Below are 22,197 nucleotides of genomic sequence, written 5' to 3'. Positions count from 1 at the left end.
AATGGTATATTTCTTTGAAATACTTCTCCCAAAACTCCTGTAAAAGCAACCAGCAGCCTAAGAACTGGTATCAGCCAGACACAAGAGAAATAATAGACTTTAGATGAAGGTATATGATCAATATATGTCAGCAAAAGAGGCAGTAGATATTGTACTGTTATCTTATTTCAGGATGTCCTAACATGCTTCAAGCGGAAATAAAGTGTGATATCTTTATGATCCTGCTGAGAGCTTCAACTGAGCCTTCTGTGTGATTTTCAGAATTGACTTTTCACATGAGAAACCTGAGAGATGTGACCCAAAGCAGGATGTTTCATCATTTCTGTTGTTCTATATTACAGAGAATAAAACAAGCACACTTTATATGGGAGTTTGTGATGTTGCTTCTTACTGGTGATTTTACTATATCTGTAAAATGAAATTATCCTGTAACAACAACCAAACCAGTGGTCAGTTAAGTAGGAAACAACTTAGCTTTTTTTTTTTTTATGAAGTCTACATTTTTATGTATCGACAGCGTGTTATTATAAGTAGTCGTGTCTGAAATTTCACTGTATGACACTTCGCCATCAAATGCATGTGCACATGGCAGGTGGTCAACACTGAACACTTTACTTTCGCTACGTCCATCAATTGAGTGCTGAGGCACAGTCGTCGGAAGCTCTGACTATGGGATCCACGAAGACTCAAAGCCGCACTGAATTTGCTGTGTACATACATACACATAGAAGCAAATATAGAAAACATTATAGGTCCCTTCCGTGCAGTTCCTCACTTCTTGCAGGTCTCTGACATTTTATGGCAAAGCATTTTATTTAACGTCGGACATAACACTGGATCTCATAGGGTTCCAAAAAAGGGCCACTCTTCCATGAAAAGCATTACGGAAAAAAGGAAACAAAAAAACAACTCAAAAGGTTTCTTTCTACGTAAAAGTGCCAGACGAATGATTCAAATTACATTTTTTTTTAGATAGATTAAGATATACCCAAGACAAACTACTACATGTCCATTACTCTTCAATTCTTCCTTTGTACCCCCACCCAAACCCCCAGCCTATTTCTCACCTTTCCAGTAGTTCTGACATCAGAAACAACCTTTAAACAAAAGTCTAAACCAATTTTATGAGAAAATCTTCTACTTGAATGGTGGGCACATTATTTGTTTAATCGTTTTTCATCCGAAGCCGTGCAGGGTTTGGGAGGGCGGCACACACTCTTGTGCAGCCATAAAAAACAAAGCAAAACAAAATAAAATGAGATGTTTGTCTTCTGCCTCAGACTAAATCTCAAACAAGGCTCTGGAATGCCTGTTTCGATATTCCCCCATCATTCAGTAAAACTTCTCTTCTGAACCATAAATACATTCAATTTTTGTTGAAAAATTTACACGTGAAGAAAACCATGTATGCATGCATGTGTGTGTGTGTATATACACACATACCAACATACATGCATAGACATATACATACACACAGACATATATTCACACAATATTTCATGTAATTTTTTTTTTGTAGAATAAAATATGTACATAAGTGTTCCTATAATGTCTGGAGTAGACAAAATGTTTGCTGCAAAGGAGAAAGAACTCAGAAGGTGCTTGGGTAACATAATTAAGTAGCTTAAGGAAAGGGAAGCCGTTACATAACCAGTAACGCAAATTCCCACCCAAATAAAAAAAAAAGCAAAAAACAAACAAAAAAAAAAACAAGGAAAAAAAGCATCTATAGCCATCGGTTTGTTATTCTGTTAGACCCCAGGGGACAACAGATCGTTCAGGTCAGACACAGGGAACCCCAGTGGAGTCTTTTTTATATGTTTACAACCTGGAAAACGGAAAGGCCTCGAAACAAAGGAAAAGCAGCACTTATAAAGGATACATTTCAAATTCAATCAATAAGTATCACTAAACTTTTATATTAACTTTTATCTCTTATACCATTTTTCCAACCTTTAAGTTTAAACATTGTTAGGTGTGTACGAAAGTGTAACGTAAATCTGCCCCGGCTGTAAAATACAGAAGCCTATGGCCTGGAGGAGCTACAGGAAAAATAAAATAAACAGATGCGCGACAGCTGGAAGAAAGCTGCTAAATCTGGCAAAATAAAACAAAATAAAATAAAACAACTCTGGTGACAGCTTAGCATTGTTTCTTCCTATTGTCCTTTCTGAACATTGGTTTGCAAAGACAACGGGTCCAAGACGGGCAAAGAAACACTCAATTCAGTCTCTGATCAGGGTGTTCAGTCTGCTCTCCTCCTCGTATCAATTAACATGAGTCCAGCAGTCCCACCTACCACCATGCAGGGTAGAAAGCAGCATGTTTTCTGCTTTTCGTTTTCATATAGGAGGGCTTTGGCGCTACAGTGTTCTCGGAAACACTCGCTCGGGATTTTCATGTTGTCATTTCAAGGTCAGTTCAAGGAAGCAGGAATGTGGTAAAACAGCACTGTTGCAAAAGCCAGTTTGTCCTAATCCCAAAACTGTACATTAGACTTCAGAGACACACACACACACACACACACACACACACACACACACACACACACACACACACACACACACACACACACACACACACACACACTGCATTCCAGAAAAAGGCCAGAAAATCAGTTTGCTTTCTTTTCACTTTTGTTTGTGTAAATCATGATAATTAAATTGAGTTTGGTTTATTATGTTGCATTTTTTTTTGTGATAAGTTTGTCTTCGTTTTTGCTTGGAGTTTCAGGCAGGTGACAATTTTTGGAGATATTCTGTGGTTTGGTGGTGATGTCCTTCAGGTATCTACAGCGGCGATAAGCTACACAGTGTTGGCCTCTTGCCAGGAGCTCACTCACACAGTCTGGTGGAAACTGTCAGCCTGCAGGTTGTTCTGCCTCTGCATGCTGTAGTAACCGCTGTACCTTGAGTCGGGGTCGGCAATGCGGAGCATGCGCTGAGATCTGTCCACCTGGACCTTGGTGCCCTTCTGACAGTCCACGTACACCAACTGGTTGTTCAGACAAGTAGGCTGAGGAACATCAAACATGACAGAAGAGATACAGGATGAATGCATGATTATGATGTTTAGCACTAAATGAAGGTGACGGTGTTCATCAAGGGCTGAACTTAAAACCCCTCTGGTGTAATACTTTGTATCAATTGTGACTAATGTGTATGTGAATATGCATAACATACCCATACTGTTGTTACAATGGCATTTGCAAAATGAACTGCTGACATAATAACCATATTATGCAGGTACACGAAAAACATCTATAAATAAATTTTACATATATTACAATTAATAAGAGTTGGCTTTAATTATTTAAGTACTTTGTTTTCAATTGTAAGTTTTAAGTGATTAATTATTGCTCATTGTAGGGGTTAGTTAGTTATTGCGAATTAAAATATTACCAGGGACTTTCAACATTTTCCACTTAAATGATGATAAAAGCTGATTTTCTGACAGTGGCCTAATTCGGTTCCCATTAATAATTCACATTCAACACATTAACTTTTGAATTTTATTTCAAGTTCTTTCATTTTTTAATTACATTCAGAACTTGTGCTGTCTTACTTTTCAATGCATACCATCCTCTACAATAATGGTTTTGTCTATTATTGTAACAACCTTTACTGCTGTTAAACTATTTGCATTATAAGCAGCTTGGATGCTATGTCTTAAATGTCATGTATAACATTTAACACACACAGACACACATACACAGCCGCGTAATGATATGTTTTTGGGGATCATCCATTCATTTCTATGGGAAAAATGCTAATGCTAAGTATGACCCAACAAAATAAGGTATACCTGGACCACAGACACACACACACACACACACGCACACACACGCATACACACCCACATATATAATCTTCAAGGTGCTGTTTTCGTCTTAAGTAAGACGTGCAGTATATGCATACGGCAATAACCTTGGGAATCCACAAGGTGCTTCAATCATGCTTTCAGTTAAGTTCCATGAAGATGCATAATCAGACGCTGGACATCTCTTTCCCGATTACTATCTATAATGACACTTCTGCTTTCATTAACTGACTGCTACTTGCAAATAACCTTCAGTTGATGTCTGTTTGAAGTGTTACATTCCATACACTTGCATCACCATGGTTTCTATGCAATATAAAGAGCTCCCCGAAAAGAACTAAATGGGAACCGCACAGAGTACACCCACAACCCTTATAATAAACATGAATATATATTCTTGTTTTTTTTCTACCTTTGTGGGGGTCCTATAACAAGGAACAGGGATCCAGTGCTTCTTCTGATTGATGAGCAACACGACTGAAATGGTTACAAGCATCATCAGAACAGGCAGTGCAACCCAGGCCACTGAGTGTAAGGTATCATCTTCACTGGGCACCGGTGTCTTCCCGTCCAAGTACGGCATCTGCAGGCTTCCAAAGTTTCCTGCAACAACATGAAACAGTCGTGCTGAATACTACCTACAAGCGAAGGAGGGACAGCAACGTAAATATCTATCTGCATACTTCCAAAATTTTCGGCAACCTGCTGATTACTACCTATATGCTATAGAGGTTTAGCAAAAGAAATATCGATTAGCATTGTTTTCAGTACCAGCAATATGCTAAATAAATTGTTCTGTATAACTGGAAGCAATTTTATTGAACATACTGAATGAACTCCAAGGACAGGTTGAGTTGACTGGTTACTCTGCACTCAACTGTCCTACTGAATATATACAATGAGCAGCTTTTCACTGCAAGAATAGACTGAGAGAACTTGCACTATTTCATTCCAAGAAAAGACTGAGGAAAGGTTGTCTTCCAGACCTCTGAACTGGGGCATTATATCGTTTTCACTTCTTGTGGGCCAAGCTGGCTGGTGCATCGGCGAATCACCCCTCTGGTCTGTCTTTTCGATGGGAATGTTTGTGGGTGGGTACATGCCTAAGAGAAGAAACGGGAAGACATTCTGTCAAAGCACAATTATCACTGTCCGTGCAAGCGACAGTAACACCAGTGACACAGGTATTTGTAATGTTCTACATGCTAAAATATTCTTTAAGGACAAGTCTTCAAATTCCTCTTTCTGACAATGAAATGGCATTGAATAGAAAACTGAATAAAAAAAAGCACAGTAGCAAGTCAAGACTTTTGACATTTTTAGTGTTTTGATTGCAGTCACAGATTTTCATGAAGACCGAAAAGGTGGTCCCCACAATGTCAAAAGACAGGTTTTCATCATATTGTGGAGACATCTGGTAACCAATGGTGGATGTATTGTAAACCAATACATCCACCATTTATGAGGAAAACACAATGAAGCGTACCAAGTAATGCACTGCGGGAGCAATGTGCTATCAGTTAATTATGCTGTGCTTTTCATTCTTTTGCAAACCTGTTTGGCATCACCCTGTATCATGTGACTTCACTAAATCTAAACCTGGAAATTTATTAATACAACAACCTTAGAATAAGATAAATAATAAAATAAAATTTAAACAAGTGAATGTAGTTCATAGATTTCATCACTTCAGTTAACACATAGTCTAGTACCTATAATATTTCCATCAACAAATTCATCCTCTATAACTGCTGGTCTGGTACAGGGTTCAAGTGAGCAGGAAGCATATCCCAAGAAATGCATCTTCCTAAAAAAATATTATTTTTAATAATAATAATTAATTATTATTAAAATAAATGAGGTTTATCTCCTTATCTCCTCACCTACCTACCTACCTACCTACCTATTTGGAACAAGACAGAGTATGCATTGGAAAGGATACCAGTCATTTGCAAGGCACACAATCTCACTTCTGCAACAGAGATGTCTGTAGAAACAACAGCTTAAAATGCACAAAAAGAAATACCTAATTACATTGTTATTAACTCCCCTGATAATGATGCAAAATAATGTGAATCTTTTGTTTTTAGAATGATCTCATTACAAACAGCTGCATCTCAGACCCTATAGCTGCATTCCTCAACTAAAGCTGCCCCACGGAGCTCAAGCAAAATGTAAATAAGAAAAGGAAATAATACTAGAGAAGTCTGAAAATGTTTCATATTCCTGGGAGCACTGTTAAGCTAATCATTAGAAAATGCAGAGAACATGGTAAAACTCAGATTGGGAGCCTCTTCACGGCAGAATAACTTATCAGGGAGGCTTGTTAGTCTTCCTAGGCTGAGATGAGCGAAGCTGTCTAAGGTATAATGACGGTCTAGGCTTTTCTTAAGCCTGGGCTTTGTAGGATGGTGGGTGAAAGCCATTGAAAAAAGCAAAAATAATAAACAAACAAACAGCCAGATAAATACACATCAGCTTTCGTAGATACAGTGTACAGTGTTTTTTAAGCAAATCTGCGCTTGTATTTTCTGTTGCAGTCAGGGAAACTGAAACAGCTGTATTGCTTATGCATGCTGAAAAAGTGTCTGATATACCCCCCCCCTGACCTTACATTATCCTCCCTGCTCTTTGATTTTAAACATCAAACTCTGAAGAAAGAAAAGGCTTTACTCTGAAACTCCTCTGCCCACGAAATTCTTTGTTCTGCTGTCGTTATTCTACTGGGTTTTTGCCTCTCTCCTTCAGGGAATCCCCCCCCACCCCATTTCTAACTTGGTTGACAAAATACATAGAGCTGGGCAGATCGCACTCTTCTCATTGGTAAACACTGCACATAATGACAGCAACAGAGCGATGCAGTGCAGCTTTCCTGGAATCCAGACAGTGTTTATCAGTGACTTCTGAATCCTGGTATCTATCAAAGAAATAGCTTTAGTTTGAACAATAGAAGGAGTACCTTCACTTTGCTACACCGATGTAATATCATTTCACGTACATCGAGACTGAAGTCATACACAATAAAAGTTTGTTGAGGAGAGGACATGGACCTTTGGAGGTGGGGAAACGTCACGTGACGAGCCTTTCATACTCCGTTGGCTCACTGTTAATTTGATTCAAAACAATTCCCTAGTTCCTTCCTTTTCACACCACAACACTCTGCCCATTTTGAGCCTGTGGTTTTTTTCCCCAAAGTGTTAAAATGTCTACCTTTCGTTCTTCACAACCTCGTTTGATAAAGTTTTGAAACCCTAATGAAGTCCCCAGTCAATCATCCCATCCCTGTGTCACGTGGATCTGTATGCAGTTCTGACAAAGTTAGTCTTACAAAATTGGCTGCTTTAAAAAACAATTCATAAATTAATGGCACTTCTCCACTGCCACCAGGAACCGAGCTGTACCTGAGCCGAACTGCAAAGAGAACCATTATGTGAGCTGTACCCAACCCGCATCTGTGTTGACAAGGCTCTGCTTAATATCAGGCCCCAAAGCTCAGTTAGTAAACTAAGCTAGTTGCACCACCACCAATTCTGACTGGTCAAAATGAATCAGTGAAAAATTAAATCAGCGCTTCTCATTCCAGTCCTCGGGGACCCGCAGAGAGTCAATTTTTGCTCCCTCTCAGCTGTACCAGGTATCCGGTGTTCTTGATTGCTTGGTTTAGTCGTGTTTGGAGCTCAGGGGGAACAAAAATGTAGGCCGTCTAGGGGTCCCTATGCACTGGGCTGAATAAGATAGATTTAAATGAAGTCATACTTTAAAAAGACAACAAAGAAGTAACAGAGTAGCAACACCGATTTGACTTTCAGATGCGGGATGGGCGCCCTTCCTCCTCCAGGCAGTACCTGAACACAGAGGACAGCAGCTTCCCTCCAGGTACACGGGGTTGTGACAGGGCAGGGCGGGGCAGCTGACGGTGGAGCACAGGGTCTGACCCTGCAGGCAGTAGCAGTGTGTGCAGCTGTCGATGTCCCAGCGCTCCTCGTCCACGTAGGTTTTCCCGTTGAAGTGGCATACTGCCCTTGGCGCTGTGTCCTCTGAAATGCGACAAGACCAAACACATCCTTAGAGAGAAAGTGACTCAGAGGAACAGGTGAGACATAAAAGCAGATGTGCCATCCTAATATTCGGAGCAGTGGAACAGGTCAACTGGTCGTGCCTCGACTAAGGAACCGGGCTTTTGAAGGTGCAGATGAGGTTTCCCACAAAGGGACTTCCTGCTGGTCCCTTGAGTGAGGCACTTAATCCGTTTTCTTTGAAAAATATCCACCTGTATAAATACATACAAGTGTACACCATTAGGTAAGGGTGCTCTTGAAATGTTTTCCACTTGGACAGTTTCTCGATTCTGATTTTGTAGGCCAGCGAGGGAGAAGGCAGAGCTCGCTGGCCTGTTTCAGCTCTTAGCAGCAAACCATGAAAATGTCCTTTTATCGAAGGCGTCTAAACTGTTCATCCATCCATCAATTTTTAGTGTCCCCTTATCCAATGAGGGTTTCTATTCAAGGAAGGTATAGCCCATGATGAAGATATTCAGGGCGAAGCACTTGCACAAACAAAATGGCACTATAAGTACCTCACATTGACAAATGCACCTAAGGAACACGTGTCTTTCTCAATACCAAGAGTGCAAAGACTGTAGTTGTGTGTTTGGCAAGAGTGGTCTTGTTAATTTGCCTCCCCAGAATGAAAAACTCAGGATGCAATGAATCATGGGATTGTTCTTACTGGGTGAGATGCATGTGATGCATCCTTGATATTTGAGATGGAGCAAGAACGTCCTTTTGGAATCTCAGACGTCCTAACACCTCTTAATGAGTGCCCTGTTATGGACAGGCATGCCATCCAGTGTGTTCCCTGCTCCATGCTTCTTGGGAAAGTCTCTGGCCGTACCATGACGTTATGCTGCATAGGTGATTGTAGAGGATGAATGGACGGACACAAAGAGAAGACTGCTAGCAGGAAGCATGGTGGTTCGAGACTCGGACGAGTTGTGCAGCTGCTTTGGATATTCGCAATATGCAGATTCCCAACCCGAGCCTGACTACTTCCAGTTGGTAAAAACATAAAAACAGGCCCAGTGTCACTGCCGCCTTGTTGCTCACCCAGGCAGTAGGGACAGCACTGTCCTTTCCGCAGCACGGGTCTGGCACAGCCGACCACCGGGCAGGATTCGGAGAAGCAGCTGATGACACCATCCAGGCATATGCAGCTTGAGCACATGTTAGGCTTCCAAGACTCTGCTGCGAGGAAGATGTCACCCTCCTCATTTCGGCAGTAGCTGGGCACGCTGTCATTGCTGGGGGATTGCGGAGTGAAGGGTTCATCTAGTGTAGAGCGTGAAAACACACGGAAAAGCTCAGATTCCAAACAAAAACTTTCATTTTCAGAGTTTTATTAAGAGTCTCGCCCCAAGTCATTCTCCTTATATATTGGTTTCAGATTCATAATGCAGACAGTCATGCTTATGGGTAGCTGGGCTATGATGCCTGTCGTATCTAGGAAACGTGAGAAGGATCTGACTGTGACTGGCAGGGGAAATGGGCAGTACCTGGGCAGTGCGGGCAGCAGGAGTCCTGAGTCCTGATGGGGTTCTGGCACAGTAACGGCGGGCAGACCTCCGCCTCACACAGCACCCTGCCGCTATGACATGTGCACTGGCTGCAGGAGTCAATGTTCCAAGTCTCGCCCTCGACAAAGAACTCGCCACCTGGGGCGAGGCACACAGACAAGTCGCCCAGCTCGGGTTTGTGGGAGCCGGGGTCACCTGAGGGCAGAAGGTAAAAAAAATATAAATAAAGAAACTGTTAGATAGAATGGGATGCTTCAGATGGAAACATTTCATGGTGCGTATGGTTTTCCAGTGCTCCAGTGTCTATATTTGCTCCCTGATCTAATACAGGTTCCTACTGAATGTTGATAGCAAGGCCTGGGATAATTACTCAGCTTGCTTGCTTGCTTCCTTCCTTCCACTCTCTATAATTTTTCCTCCAGTTCCCTTTCTTTCCTTCACTCCACAGAGGAATAGTACACTGCTAACCGCCACGGCCATAAGAAGGCTGAGTCAAAGTCACGGGGAACTCAGCTGAACTCAAGCCATTATCTGAATTTGTACTTTCTGGACCTGAACTTTCCACCTCTGCTGAGGGCAGGGGTGTATGCAGGGGTGGGGCCACAGGAGCACTGGCCCCAGCTGAAACCTGATTGGCTCACGGCGTGCCCCCTTCCCCGTCACACACGGCTTTAAATTATATCATTGGCTAATAATAAGGTTGGCCTCGCTGTATGAGTTATGTCCCCATCTTAGAATCGCCCCTGTCTGAAAGTAACACACTCCATTTATATGGTTACTTCGTCCTCTCTTCAGCAAGACATTGTCCACAGCACCTAATTCTCTGATTTTTTCCCTTTTATTAACAGTCATGTATTTGAGTCAAACCCCAATGCCAACCGGCCCATCCTTCCCTTGTATCTCCACTAGGGTCAAAACCGATGGGCAGGACGACACATTCTGAATAATATAACCAGCAGTGTCTTTGCTATGCATCTCAGCCAGCACTCAGAAAGGCCCCATGTAGAGTTTTAACAGTGTGTTTAGATTCATGCTTACGCCCCCTGCAGGTCTGGAGGGAACATACCTGGGCAAGATGGGCAACACTGACCGGACCAGATAGTGGGATTGGCACAGGCCGGCACAGGACAGGAGATCAGGGCACACATCTCCCGTCCGTTGTGGCAGTAGCAGTCGCGGCAGCCGTCGTGCCAGTTCTCGCCGCTCTCGTGCCGGCGGCCGTCCATGGACAGGCAGGAGCCCAGCTTCACCGAAGGAGCCATGGATGACACACTTGAGTCTGGTGGCAGGCAGGGGGAGACACACATATATGTCAAATGCATGATCTGAAAAAGACGAGATCGGCCTTCCTACGCAATTTATTTTTTGATGATTTTGCGGCTCGACTGAATAATCTGCCTATTAGCCCGTTTCATCAATGTAAGATGAAAGTGCCATTTACCAGAACCACTTCTCTAGTTATCAGAATATCCGCAATGTGATGTGAAATGAACTGCACGGACAAAACTGGCTCCTGTGCTCAACCCTCAAGCTTTCTGGTCCCCTAATTAAATGCTGTCCAGCAACAAGCTCATCTCCTACAGCTTCCAGATTAGAAAGCACCTCCTGCAAAGGGTATAATCAATATATCTCGGCAAAATAAGACAAAAAAGGTGGTGGGGGGTGGGGGGGGAGCATAATTAAATCCCCTCCTAGAGATAAGAAGGATGCACAGATTGAAACACGGCAAATTAAAAGTGCTTATTAATACAGCCATGCTCCCTTTTCATAAATATTTCACGTCAGATTCATTATTCAGAATGAAGTGCCCATAACAGATGAGTAATATTAATATCAGAAATAACTGAAGACTCCAAGTCTGCTCCAAATGAACAATCGGTGTCTTCAAACACATTCATTGTGACGGAGGCTAACCTCCCTCTGTCCAAAATCATTAGACAGACGCGTGAAAGACGCCCCATGTTAAATTTGTGCTGATGTTGGATATAGATACTGTTACAATGTGTACAATGAAATAAAATAAAAAATATTGCTCTTAGTATGTAATATTTCATAGTTAAGCATTTGCAACTTGCAATAAAGTAATGAACTGAATATAAAAACGAAGACGTAAAATCATCATATAGATATAACATTAAGACAGGGAAACAACTATATATTTTGATTATTATTTTTGCTTTTCCTATCTATGTAGTGTATGTGCACCAGGAAATACAGATGAGGGACACTATGACATGCTGGCTATATTCTACATTTGTCTAGGATATACATTAGACAAAAAACACACCCAAGAAGATACATTAATAAGTATGTAGACAATACATTATGGATAAATATTGAGTGAACATGTTTCTTGTATTTCAGTATTAGTGATATATTTGCACTTTTCTTCTGTTGACACAAGAAAACACCAATGAATTGAAAATATCCATGTATCAAAGCACAAAGTACATCCACTAAATAAAATAACCAAATACAGGTATCTGTAGAGTACAACTTCTGACGGGATTTTCAACCTTTTGTACAAAAAGTGACTGGCTGCTAAATCAGAACAATGTGGTCCTTATACATGCAACGTTTTTAGCTACAATGAATCCTGATTTCACCCATAAGGACCTGTGGTGCTTCTTAGCTATTCTTAGGCAATACATGTTTTACGTGTTAAACTACCTTATAGTGTCAGTGCAGATGATTACACAGACAGAAGATGCTAATCAGCATCATACATATAATTTTCACTGATACTGAAGCTAGGTGTCACAAACAAAGCTTCAGTCACTATCAATGTGATTTCCTGTTACTTGGCATTATTCATAACAAAAGGCAAAGCTAACGGCTAATCTAAAATAACATCAGCTAATGGAATCCGCATCTTTGCAAGCCACTCACCTCGACACTGGCACGCGAGACAGCCCAGCGGGTCCAACTGGAAGCCAAATGGACAGGCCTTCTCACACGGTACCTCAGGACACTTCTTACAGCGGCAGATATCGCAGCCATGCTTGTTTTTTCTAAAGGTAGTTGTTTTGAAAGAGAGTAAAAAAAAAAAAAATCAGGACACTCCAACGAATAAAAAGACAACCACTGAAAACAGTTCGATCTTATGCGGCAATGCCTTTGAAAACTTTGCTTTCCAAGTCAACAATTATTATGTTGCATAGCCTCTTAGCTGCTGCAGCCAGAGCTACGTTATCTATATATTTTGTTAGATACCTGTGATGTGAGACTGTTTTAGAAGATGGCAAAGTAAGAAAAATACGTAGCTGTCTGAAATCAAGACCGCTGCTCAGGTTTGTTTCATCCAAGCCACCTGAGGCAATGAACCAAAAGATTTTTCGCCTCGAAGTCAAGTGGCTTTTGATTAGGTGCATGCTAACTTACTTAGAATTCCTAAAACGCCTCCCATGAATGAGCGCCCCCCCCCCCTCCCCCGGCAGTCTTTTCCGTCTGCTTATCTGAAGAATAATGGGGGTGAAAAGCAACCACATGCCATTCGCATTCTGTGACGTGATAAGGAGCTATCAGGAGTGATTTCAGTCGTGGAGAATATCAATAGACGAGGTGGAGAGCAAGCAGTGCCCTCAGACAAATGAATAATTCAGATGAACACGCCAAGACTGAACCTAAGCTATAACTTTGAGAGAATAAATAGATAATCTAAAATTAGAATCTTAGATGCAAGCATTCAAGGCAGTACCTCATTTCAAAAAAATGGAAAAGGGAGAGAAGTGATAACAAATATAGATGGTCAGATATACAACACACGAACGTTCAATGACACCTTAAGAGTTACTTTATTAAGGCAGCAACAAATATGAAGGCAGTGCAGTGCACTCTGCCTGTCAGAACAGCTGTACTACCAGACAGCCCAGAAGAGCATACTCATGCTGACCCCTACTCTAATGATAAGCGGTCACCTCTGCAAAGGCACCGGCCAAAAAGCTCTAGAAGCACCTTCAAAATAACATTTTTTTGCTTATATAGGCACCCGTAGCGAATTTTAATCGAAGGAAATGTCATTTCTTTATAACATTTTGATACATAAAATCTGGGAACGTTTAGGCAGATGTGACAGGGACATTCCATCCGAAAGCCTTAGTCCTCATAAGAGGCAGGCAGTTTCCCCAAATTCATGTCCGTGCATCATCTGCACCGTGCTGTGAATCACCTTCAGCTGTCCAGGGGAGCTGGGCAACAAACAGAACCTCGACTGATGGCTGCGGATTCACGGGCCTCGGCCAAGACTCCATGCGTAAAGGGCAGTGGAGGAAGCCCAGCTGAAAAAGCTAGCATGATCAGCGAATGACCAATCTGGGCATGGCTAACGATGCAAACCAGGCAACACACTCCTCCTCCTCGGGGCTTTGCTAACTGGGCTTGGCTGAACAAAGAAATGGAGAATGTCTCACATGAAGCCCAATGGACAGTCCTTGTCACATGCCACAGATTTGCACTTCTTGGGTCTTGGGCGACATTGACATATCGCGCAGCCGTGGATGTCCGTCTGGAAACCGAAAGGGCAATCCAAGGAGCAGCCTGAGATCACGCCTCTACACAGCTCCTCTCCTAAAATTAGGGGGGGAAACACACAATCAAATGAAGATCAGTGTTATTAGCCAGACAGGCTGCCAATATAAAGACACTCGCATTACTTTGGACAAACCACATATACCAAATAACTGTTCTCATAAAGCATTACCTATTACTTGATTACACCAGTTTTCATAATCTTCATGGATCAAATAAATAAATAAATAAACATTCTGTTATACAGCATGCATGTTACATTCAAGCACATGTCTGCGTTCATTATATTAGTGTGTCAGTGAAGAGAATTAATAAATAAAGAATAAAGAACAGCTCATACTTAACACCTTTTGCTGTGTACCGATCCAGATACGGTACTTTAAACCTAAACTGACTTTCTCAAAGAGTTTTAGGTTTTTGGAAAGTCCAAGGGGCCAAATGGGGTTATTGCCATATTAAATTAAGTAGTTCCATCCATCCATGCTTTCAAAGTTGCTTTAAATTTTATTTCAGGTTTACAAGAAACATTACTACTATCACAGAACTTGTGACTGTGACTCACGTGTCCTGCACTGACACATGCGGCAGTTGTTTTGGTCGCGTTTGTATCCATAGATACAGTCCTGCTCCGTAAGGCTGCAGTTTCTCAGGGAACGACAAGCAGGGGGCGCCATAGTGATGTAGGTTGGCTCTGGAAAAACAGCACAGGGGAACAGGGAAGAGTCACAGAAGAACTCCTTCATGCATCTGAATGGAGTTCAGTGATTATGATTGTGATTGCAAGTCTAGCAAGTCAAAAGCAATTTTAGCTAAACCACAGTAATATATGTAAATATATTTCTGAGGCATCCAGCGGAATATTTTCAAGTCCAGCCACAAAATATTGCCTAACAGAGGTTATTGTGGTATATTAAATGATAAAAGACAACTGCTTCAATATATTAAAAGACTAAAAAACACTTAATGCCTTGAAATATAACTTTTTGAAGTTCTGCCTTCAAACTAAGAATTTTATGATAGCTGAGTCATGTTACTGCCTAACACCTGTAACTCAGACATTAACGTAGGTATGGTTTTCTGTGTTGTATTGTCCCTATACATATTTTACATTTTTTCCTCCAATGTTTGCTGTCATCTGCATCTGTGATATTACTTTTAATTGCTTCCTACTTTGGGCACGGTATTATCTCACTATAACTGGTATTTGTAAGCAAGACACCAGCAGAACGGTGGTTCTCAACTATATTTCTGTGCAGTCCATTTCAAGTCAAGTCAAGCCAAGTCAAATGGGTCTTTTTCATCATACCATCTATATGCAATCCACAGCATACAGTGGTATGAAATGACATTCCCCAGGACCAAGGTGCAGTATACAATACTGTATACAAGAGAAGTGGAACACATGAGGGGGAGGGAGAATACGGAGAATAATACCTAATAAATAAAAACAGAGGATATACATAGACTAACACAAAGGGAAGCCAGGGGTATCCACACAATAGTAGGAGATACAGTAGATGCGGGGGCTACTGTAAAAATAATAACAATGTAACAATACGACAGATATGGGACAGGTGTACTGTAGGAATCCCACAATTCCAAAGAAACCGAACATTTCAGATATGTGGCCACTAAATGCAGAGACTGGCAGAAGAGACCCTGGATTTAAAATATCTTCTGCATAAAATCTTTCATTTTTTATATTTCTGATCTTTTCATCTAGGGAACACTTTCCAGCTGGATTCTGTCTGCCTGCTGAGATTCCCCTGCTAGAATTAATTTTGCTAACGGTCAATAAGGGGAATCGTGAGCTAGAAAAAGCATCCAACTGAAAACCAAAACATTAATCTTAAAACCCTGGAACTTGTTTAAACTGAAGAAAACTGACATGTTGCTCCAAAAAAAAAAATCAATCAATCAATCAATCAATCAATCAATCAGTGAAGTCTGTCAGTCAGTCCGTCCATCCATCCGTCCATCCATCCGACCATTCATCATCCACCTGTCTATCCATCCATCCATCCACCTGTCCATCCATCCATCCATCCATCCGTCCATCCATCCATCCATCCATCCATCCGTCCATCCGTCCATTCATCCGTCCATCCATCCATCCGTCCATCCATCCATCCGTCCGTCCGTCCATTCATCCATCCATCCATCCATCCATCCATCCACCCGTTCATCCATCCACCCGTTCATCCATCCACCCGTCCATCCATCCATCCACCCCCAGCTACCAATATAGTATAGGGCTGTAGTGATCCTACAACCTAACCCAGGTGTCCCTTGACAAAACACCGGTCCATCACGGGGTACAAGCACATTCTCTGCACAATTTAGCTACCCCAATTTACTTAATGCCCTGTTTTGGGACTGCAGGAGAAATCTGGAGTAATACATCAAATAAAACATCAAAAACACACAGAAGCAAGACTGAAACCCTCAACCCCGAAATGAGGAGTGACACTGCAGTGCTACCGGCGGAGCCGCGGTGCTAAGAACATGCCCACGCAGACTCACACGAACACAGAGGGAGCAGCGGGAACAGGCAGCTTGAATCACATGCATCGTACCTTTCGTGTCTGTCAAGCATGTTGTAATAACCATTACAAACCTCCAGGGGCGTCATTCCAAGCTAACAGCCTTCATTTGCTTAATTACATACATTGTGCCGATCAGCATAACAAACTGAAACACGGAGGGTGTCACCTTGAAGAAATGAGGTCTGGTAACAAATCATGATTAGGAAAATAAAAATGAATCATTCAAAGTAAGGCTTATGAAATCGCTTAATTAGTTTGCTATAGTTCCGAGCAGAAACACTCACACTTTGAAGTACAAGGACGAGGACAGGTATGATAGGGCTTGACTGGTATCCAAAGTTTCAGTTTTCTTAACAGTCTGGCCAACATCTGTGCTCCTGACCTTCCCCAAAACGGCACAAAACTGGACATGAAGGAACTGAACTCTAATTACAAAAATATTGTTTCTAATATTATCTTCTCATCCAGACGCTGAGCATCTCCTTGATGAGGTATATTTACATATTTCTTCAATTGGGATGCAGTTGCTTTCACATGACATCTGACTTCAATGTCTTTGGAACCCAACAGAGAAATATGACACCTAGTCATCAAACAAAGGCAAGTTTCATGACAGGACAATTAATTTGGGGACAGCACTCTAGTATTTCATTGCAATGCTCCAGAGAAATAAACATTTAAAAAATGATTGTCCTACATACATTTTTCTTCATTAGGAATTTCTATTTATTTTGATAAAACGATATAAAGCTTTGGATCATTTTACACACAGAAACACAAAACATCCTCTTCCCTTAAACATGAATGATATCATATGTATACTAATACATAATACTAATCATATATTAATGTATACTAATAGTTGGTCAGCACTTTGCAAAATTTTGAAAAACCACTGGCAGGTCAAGAGAAAAACAAAAGAACCACTGTATAAGATACACTGTATAAGAAGTCCACAGTGACTCTGTGTGTGTGTGTGTGTGTGTGTGTGTGTGTCCCAAAGGAGAGCATGATGGGATATGGAAAGCCTTCCAGTGTACCTGAACTTGCACTTTTGCCAATGGAAATTTCACCATTTCATTTTTATTTCATGCTTGCACAGTGTTAATTCCTATTTGATCTCAGATATTTTCTTGCGGTCAATAAAACACCATAGTAAACAAAGTGAGATTATGCAAGGAGATGGGAAGCTGGAGCCTCTCCAGAGTGCAGACAGCAGCCGACAGGCATGGATGTTCGGGGGGGGGGGGGGGGGGTATGGCCACCAGAGGCGGTTATTATGCCTGTTTCAGTAGCTCCTGACAAACCTTTGGCCCCCGTTAATTGGGCTCTTTGCATTCTAATAAAGAAAAGTGGACACGAAACAATGCCCAGGAGTTGTCACATACGTTCTCATTTTCCAGAACTTGTCTGTATCGATTACTTTATAATTAAGCCCCCTGAAATGGGTTTAATTGGTAAGGATGTCATGCGAATCCAGCCAATGGAGCGTGCGAACACTGGGGTCAGTGTTCCCCGGGATTCATTTCATCTGTCGCCTGAATCGACAGCGTGGACACTTGAATGGCCCAACCTAATCATCGGCTATTGATATCGAGGTGTGTTCATCAGAATACGTGCTGCTGGGGGGGGGGGGGGCACAAAAATATAACAACAATGATGCTTCACTACTGGCTCTAGAGCAGATGTGTACCTTATAGCGTGTTTAATATTATTGCTGGATAACCCTGATCTTCAAAATATTTGAAATAAAGGTAAAGGATGTATTGCATTTCATGCATGTGATTCCTTTCTTTTGTCTCTTACTGAATTATTCTACTACTTTTAGACACTGAATCTTTGGATCTATGTGGAGTTCATATTGATTTACAGCATATGCATGCAGGTGATAGGCATCACTACACAGACAATACAACACAGGGAAGTACTGTTTTTCACAGTAGATGCTTATCACTGAATCTGACTTCTATTGAACCAAAAATACATAATTCAAGACAATTTAGCAGTGAGGGCTGTGAGGCCTGGGTAGGTTGGGCAGCCAGTTGACCTTGGACCCCTACAGGATATTTTTCCCTCCCTAATTAAGAGTTTTTGGCTCCTCTCCTCTGTTGTCACCTGACCTTCTTTCTTCCATTTCTTTGTCTTCCCATTTGAATAATTCTAAATGATGCAGGAATGTATCACAACACGCCCATGTAGCGCCTCGGGGCAGCTCTGCTGTGAAAGGTGCTATACAAAAATTAATTGAATTAAATTGATTTACAATATTCCTTGTTGCATGGAAACCTCCCCTTAAATCTCGGGATGGTGGCGCAGACACACGAGAGCTCGGCTAATTATTCCGCCATCGTGGAGGAAGACCTCCCCCCCCCCATCAAACACCTGGTCCTGCCAGTAATCAGCACCCCTGCTGGGACATGCATGTGTGTTATTTTATTTAATTTTTTTATAATATCACCACAGCAGCACTATGCCCTGCAACGCGGGAGGAGGAGGGATTACAGCCACTCCCTGGTCCGCCAATCGCTTAGAACCGGGCGATGAAATAAAGACCCAGCATTTGCATAGGAACTATGACATGTTTACTCAATTAAATACCTTCTGAAATTCAAAGAGAGTGTACATATCCATAGGGCAGGGTGATACTGCAGTGATCCTACTGCAATGATTCCAGAAACGTGAGGCCATTTCAAAGAAGCTTCACAAAAGCTATGTGCATGTCTTTCTGTTTATAGTCATAATGGACACTATTTTTGTTAGGTAGCTAATTTTCTCTGAAACGGAAACTCAAACAACTTCAGTGAACTGTGATAATTTTTTTTTTTGTACCAGTCTGGGAAGAAGAAGAAAAAAACCCTCCATTCTAGACTAATTACAAAGCAGAGGAATGCAGATGAAAGGAGTATTTCATGTAGGGTTATAGTTTTCGATACCCTCAAGGGAATAGCTGCACGTTACCAGTGGCCACAGATATAAAACCATCTCACCAGTAGCTGTAAAAAATGGTGCAGACAAGTAGGGAAAAAAAAAATCACTTGCCACAGCTGCTGTCAGCGTCTCCTTATTACAATGCAATCCAAAGCAGAGACTGTTATAATGGAGGACGGCCACGGTTATGAACAGCATTGCCAGCTGGGTTCCAATCATGCATACAATAGCAAGTCTAATGAATGATTCACAATCCGAAATGTATTACCTTGGAGCTGCAGCGCATAACCGGAACTGGCAACAAAGTAACTGCAACTGTAACTAAAGTGAAATTACACTGGGCTGCTGGAGCCTTGGACTCCCCTTTGAATGCACCGCTGTGCATTTGTGACTTCAGAGAATGCCTGAAAAGTGACTGCCGCCTTTTCTCAATGGAAACCGAACCAGAATTAATGTGTCCCCTGTCCGTCTAACTGTACAAGGACTTATTAAAAAAAGAAAGAAAGAAATCAAACTGAAGAAAGTATGACAAAATAACAACAGAAGGCCGAGCCACTGCAGAGGTGATCAAGGCTTGACACGTTTGATGACTGGGGCACTGTGAGAGTCGGTGCTTTGAAATTAAACACCACTGGGGAACTGGGAAGCCAAAAATGGCACGGGGGTGGGGGCGCCCCTAACATTACAAGAGGAGAGGTACCTTTCAAAACACCTCAAGCCGCCCGCCCCTCTGTATTATAACTCTGCTTTGCGTCTTTTCATTGCATCAGCCCAGAATCTGTTTAAATATTAAACGTTAACCTGAGAACTTGCGTTTCTACCTGCTTATAAACCTGCAAGTGGTTCGAAGATAATAGACGTGTGCAAATCTGCAGCCCAGAAGCAGAGAGACATCTGCAGGGTGGGGGAGATATTCTGTGGTCCTTACCTTCACAGACTGGGCAACACTCTCCGGGTACGGTCACGGGGTTCAGGCAACTGTGGCCGCAGGCTGCAGCCACGCAACGCGCCTCCCCGCTCACGCACTGGCAGAACGTGCAGTCGTCCTCCCGCCAGTGGTCGCCGTGGGCCAGAATCTGCCCACTGGCGTAACAGCCGGCATAGTTCAGGACGGGCTGGCTGATGTCTGTAAGTGATTGCAGGACAGAGGGGATTGGCACGCTTATAGGATACTCGAACCCACAACCACAAACACCTGAATCGTGAATTGCTGCACGAGTGAGCAAACTGGTGATCAAAAGAAAACAGAGAACAGGTCAAGACATTTGTGGGGAAATATCAAGGCTCTGTGATCCGCACTGCTACGGCCTACCTTCGCAGACGGGACAGCACTCTCCCTCTGGCACGTAGTAGCGCTCGCAGTGAAGGACGCCACACTGTGCCGAGAAACAGACTGACACTCCCCCCTGACAGCGGCAGAAGCGACAGGTATCCACCCGGAACATGTCTCCGTCGTAGTACTCCACTCCATTGAACAAGCAGGCTGACTTAGTCTCTGGCAGACAGAGAAAAGACAAAGAACGCTTTTGCATAAAGGATCAGATAATGGCGACTGAGCAGAGCTGCTTGTTTTCTGCTTCCTCTGTTTACCTGCGACGTGCGCGTGTCTCTGAATAACTTATTCCACTATCGGCAAGACCTTTTGTGTTTTGTGTGCATGTTTCAGTCTGCGTGTAGAAAAAGGTGCTATGGATGGAAGTACCGACCCTGCAGTTTATGAAATGGCATAACCCATGTAACCTACAGACATAAGACATGAAACATCACAGTGATTTTTTTTTTTAGATTTGAGGAGCCTTGAAACACAATGTTTCCCATTGAAGAGGATAGGGCTTTCCTGGTCTCCATGGCAACACCGGGTGCCGATTTATGTGTCTCTGCCAGTAATTATTGTACTGCCTACAGTAGTTTATGTCAACTTCCGAGAATATAAACAGGAAGAAAAAAGAAGCACCCGTGACCTTCGTGAAGTAATATATGTCCCGGTCCTTTCACACCTAGCTGGTACGGAGCCAAAATATTGGAAAACAAGCAGGGCAAAATAAAATTTCACCAACACAGAAGCGAAAAAAGGAAGCAATGAAAAGTCCTTTGTCACACATAGGCACTTTGATATAAATTATAAGGCAGATAAAGGAGGTTTATTTATTTTTTTTAACTGTATTACAGTTTCCAGTTATGATTCAGTGCTCTGTCCTTCCAGGCCAATGCTGAGGCTGAAAAAGCAAAACAAACTCAAAAGATATGTTCAGATGTGAATTTTTATGCTTCAATTAAACTGACTTCCCACATATCCAATTACAGGCCTGTCAATTTGGAGTGTAGGACTAATTCCAGTGACTAATTTATTCAATCAGCAGAATTATATGCCTTGTTTGACTCTATAATTGTTAAACAAGGAGTCTGATATAAGAATGTGGAATTTCTGCAATCCAGCTTTTCACTGCTTCGTAAATTCATGTATCTCATTACCTGCATTATTTCGGGTCTTTCAGAAGTTCAGTGATTATGATTAACACATTAAAAAAATAATTATTATATATATATATATATATATATATATATATATATATAAGTAATCTGAACAACACTGTAATATTATGAATATCGAGAAATTTGTAGTAAAATGCGAAATAAGATAAGGCATGACTTCCCTTTTATATAATCTAGAAATTGTGCTTAAGCACTGTTTAAATGAGCCTTTAGCACAAAAGAACGCCATTACAGCTGCATAAATGGTGAATTCCCCCATCAACGCGTCAACAACCTTGTACTCAAGAACTATGGGTATAGACCTGGCCAGGT

The 22,197-nt window shown here is 41.9% G+C and overlaps 1 protein-coding gene across 1 annotated transcript in view; it reads right to left on the bottom strand.

Annotated features, from left to right (window-relative positions):
* Positions 1 to 445: 445 nt before the first annotated feature.
* The window catches only part of crim1 (cysteine rich transmembrane BMP regulator 1 (chordin-like)), a 78,759-nt gene continuing 57,007 nt past the window's right edge, over positions 446 to 22,197 (bottom strand). Inside the window, exons 6-17 of the mRNA XM_048974851.1 lie at positions 20,705 to 20,887; positions 20,321 to 20,518; positions 14,481 to 14,609; positions 13,801 to 13,957; positions 12,281 to 12,402; positions 10,458 to 10,670; positions 9,371 to 9,586; positions 8,925 to 9,146; positions 7,665 to 7,856; positions 4,806 to 4,922; positions 4,232 to 4,422; positions 446 to 3,015 (exon numbers count right to left, since the gene is read on the bottom strand). Coding sequence (XP_048830808.1) covers positions 2,839 to 3,015; positions 4,232 to 4,422; positions 4,806 to 4,922; positions 7,665 to 7,856; positions 8,925 to 9,146; positions 9,371 to 9,586; positions 10,458 to 10,670; positions 12,281 to 12,402; positions 13,801 to 13,957; positions 14,481 to 14,609; positions 20,321 to 20,518; positions 20,705 to 20,887 — 2,117 coding nt within the window. The 3' untranslated portion in view covers positions 446 to 2,838. The remainder of the gene's footprint in view (positions 3,016 to 4,231; positions 4,423 to 4,805; positions 4,923 to 7,664; positions 7,857 to 8,924; positions 9,147 to 9,370; positions 9,587 to 10,457; positions 10,671 to 12,280; positions 12,403 to 13,800; positions 13,958 to 14,480; positions 14,610 to 20,320; positions 20,519 to 20,704; positions 20,888 to 22,197) is intronic.

The sequence above is a fragment of the Brienomyrus brachyistius genome, chromosome 14 (genome assembly GCF_023856365.1).
Source record: "Brienomyrus brachyistius isolate T26 chromosome 14, BBRACH_0.4, whole genome shotgun sequence".
Classification (NCBI taxonomy): domain Eukaryota; kingdom Metazoa; phylum Chordata; class Actinopteri; order Osteoglossiformes; family Mormyridae; genus Brienomyrus; species Brienomyrus brachyistius.
The sequence above is the reverse complement of the archived record's forward strand: the minus strand, read 5'-3'. Positions and strand labels throughout refer to the sequence as shown.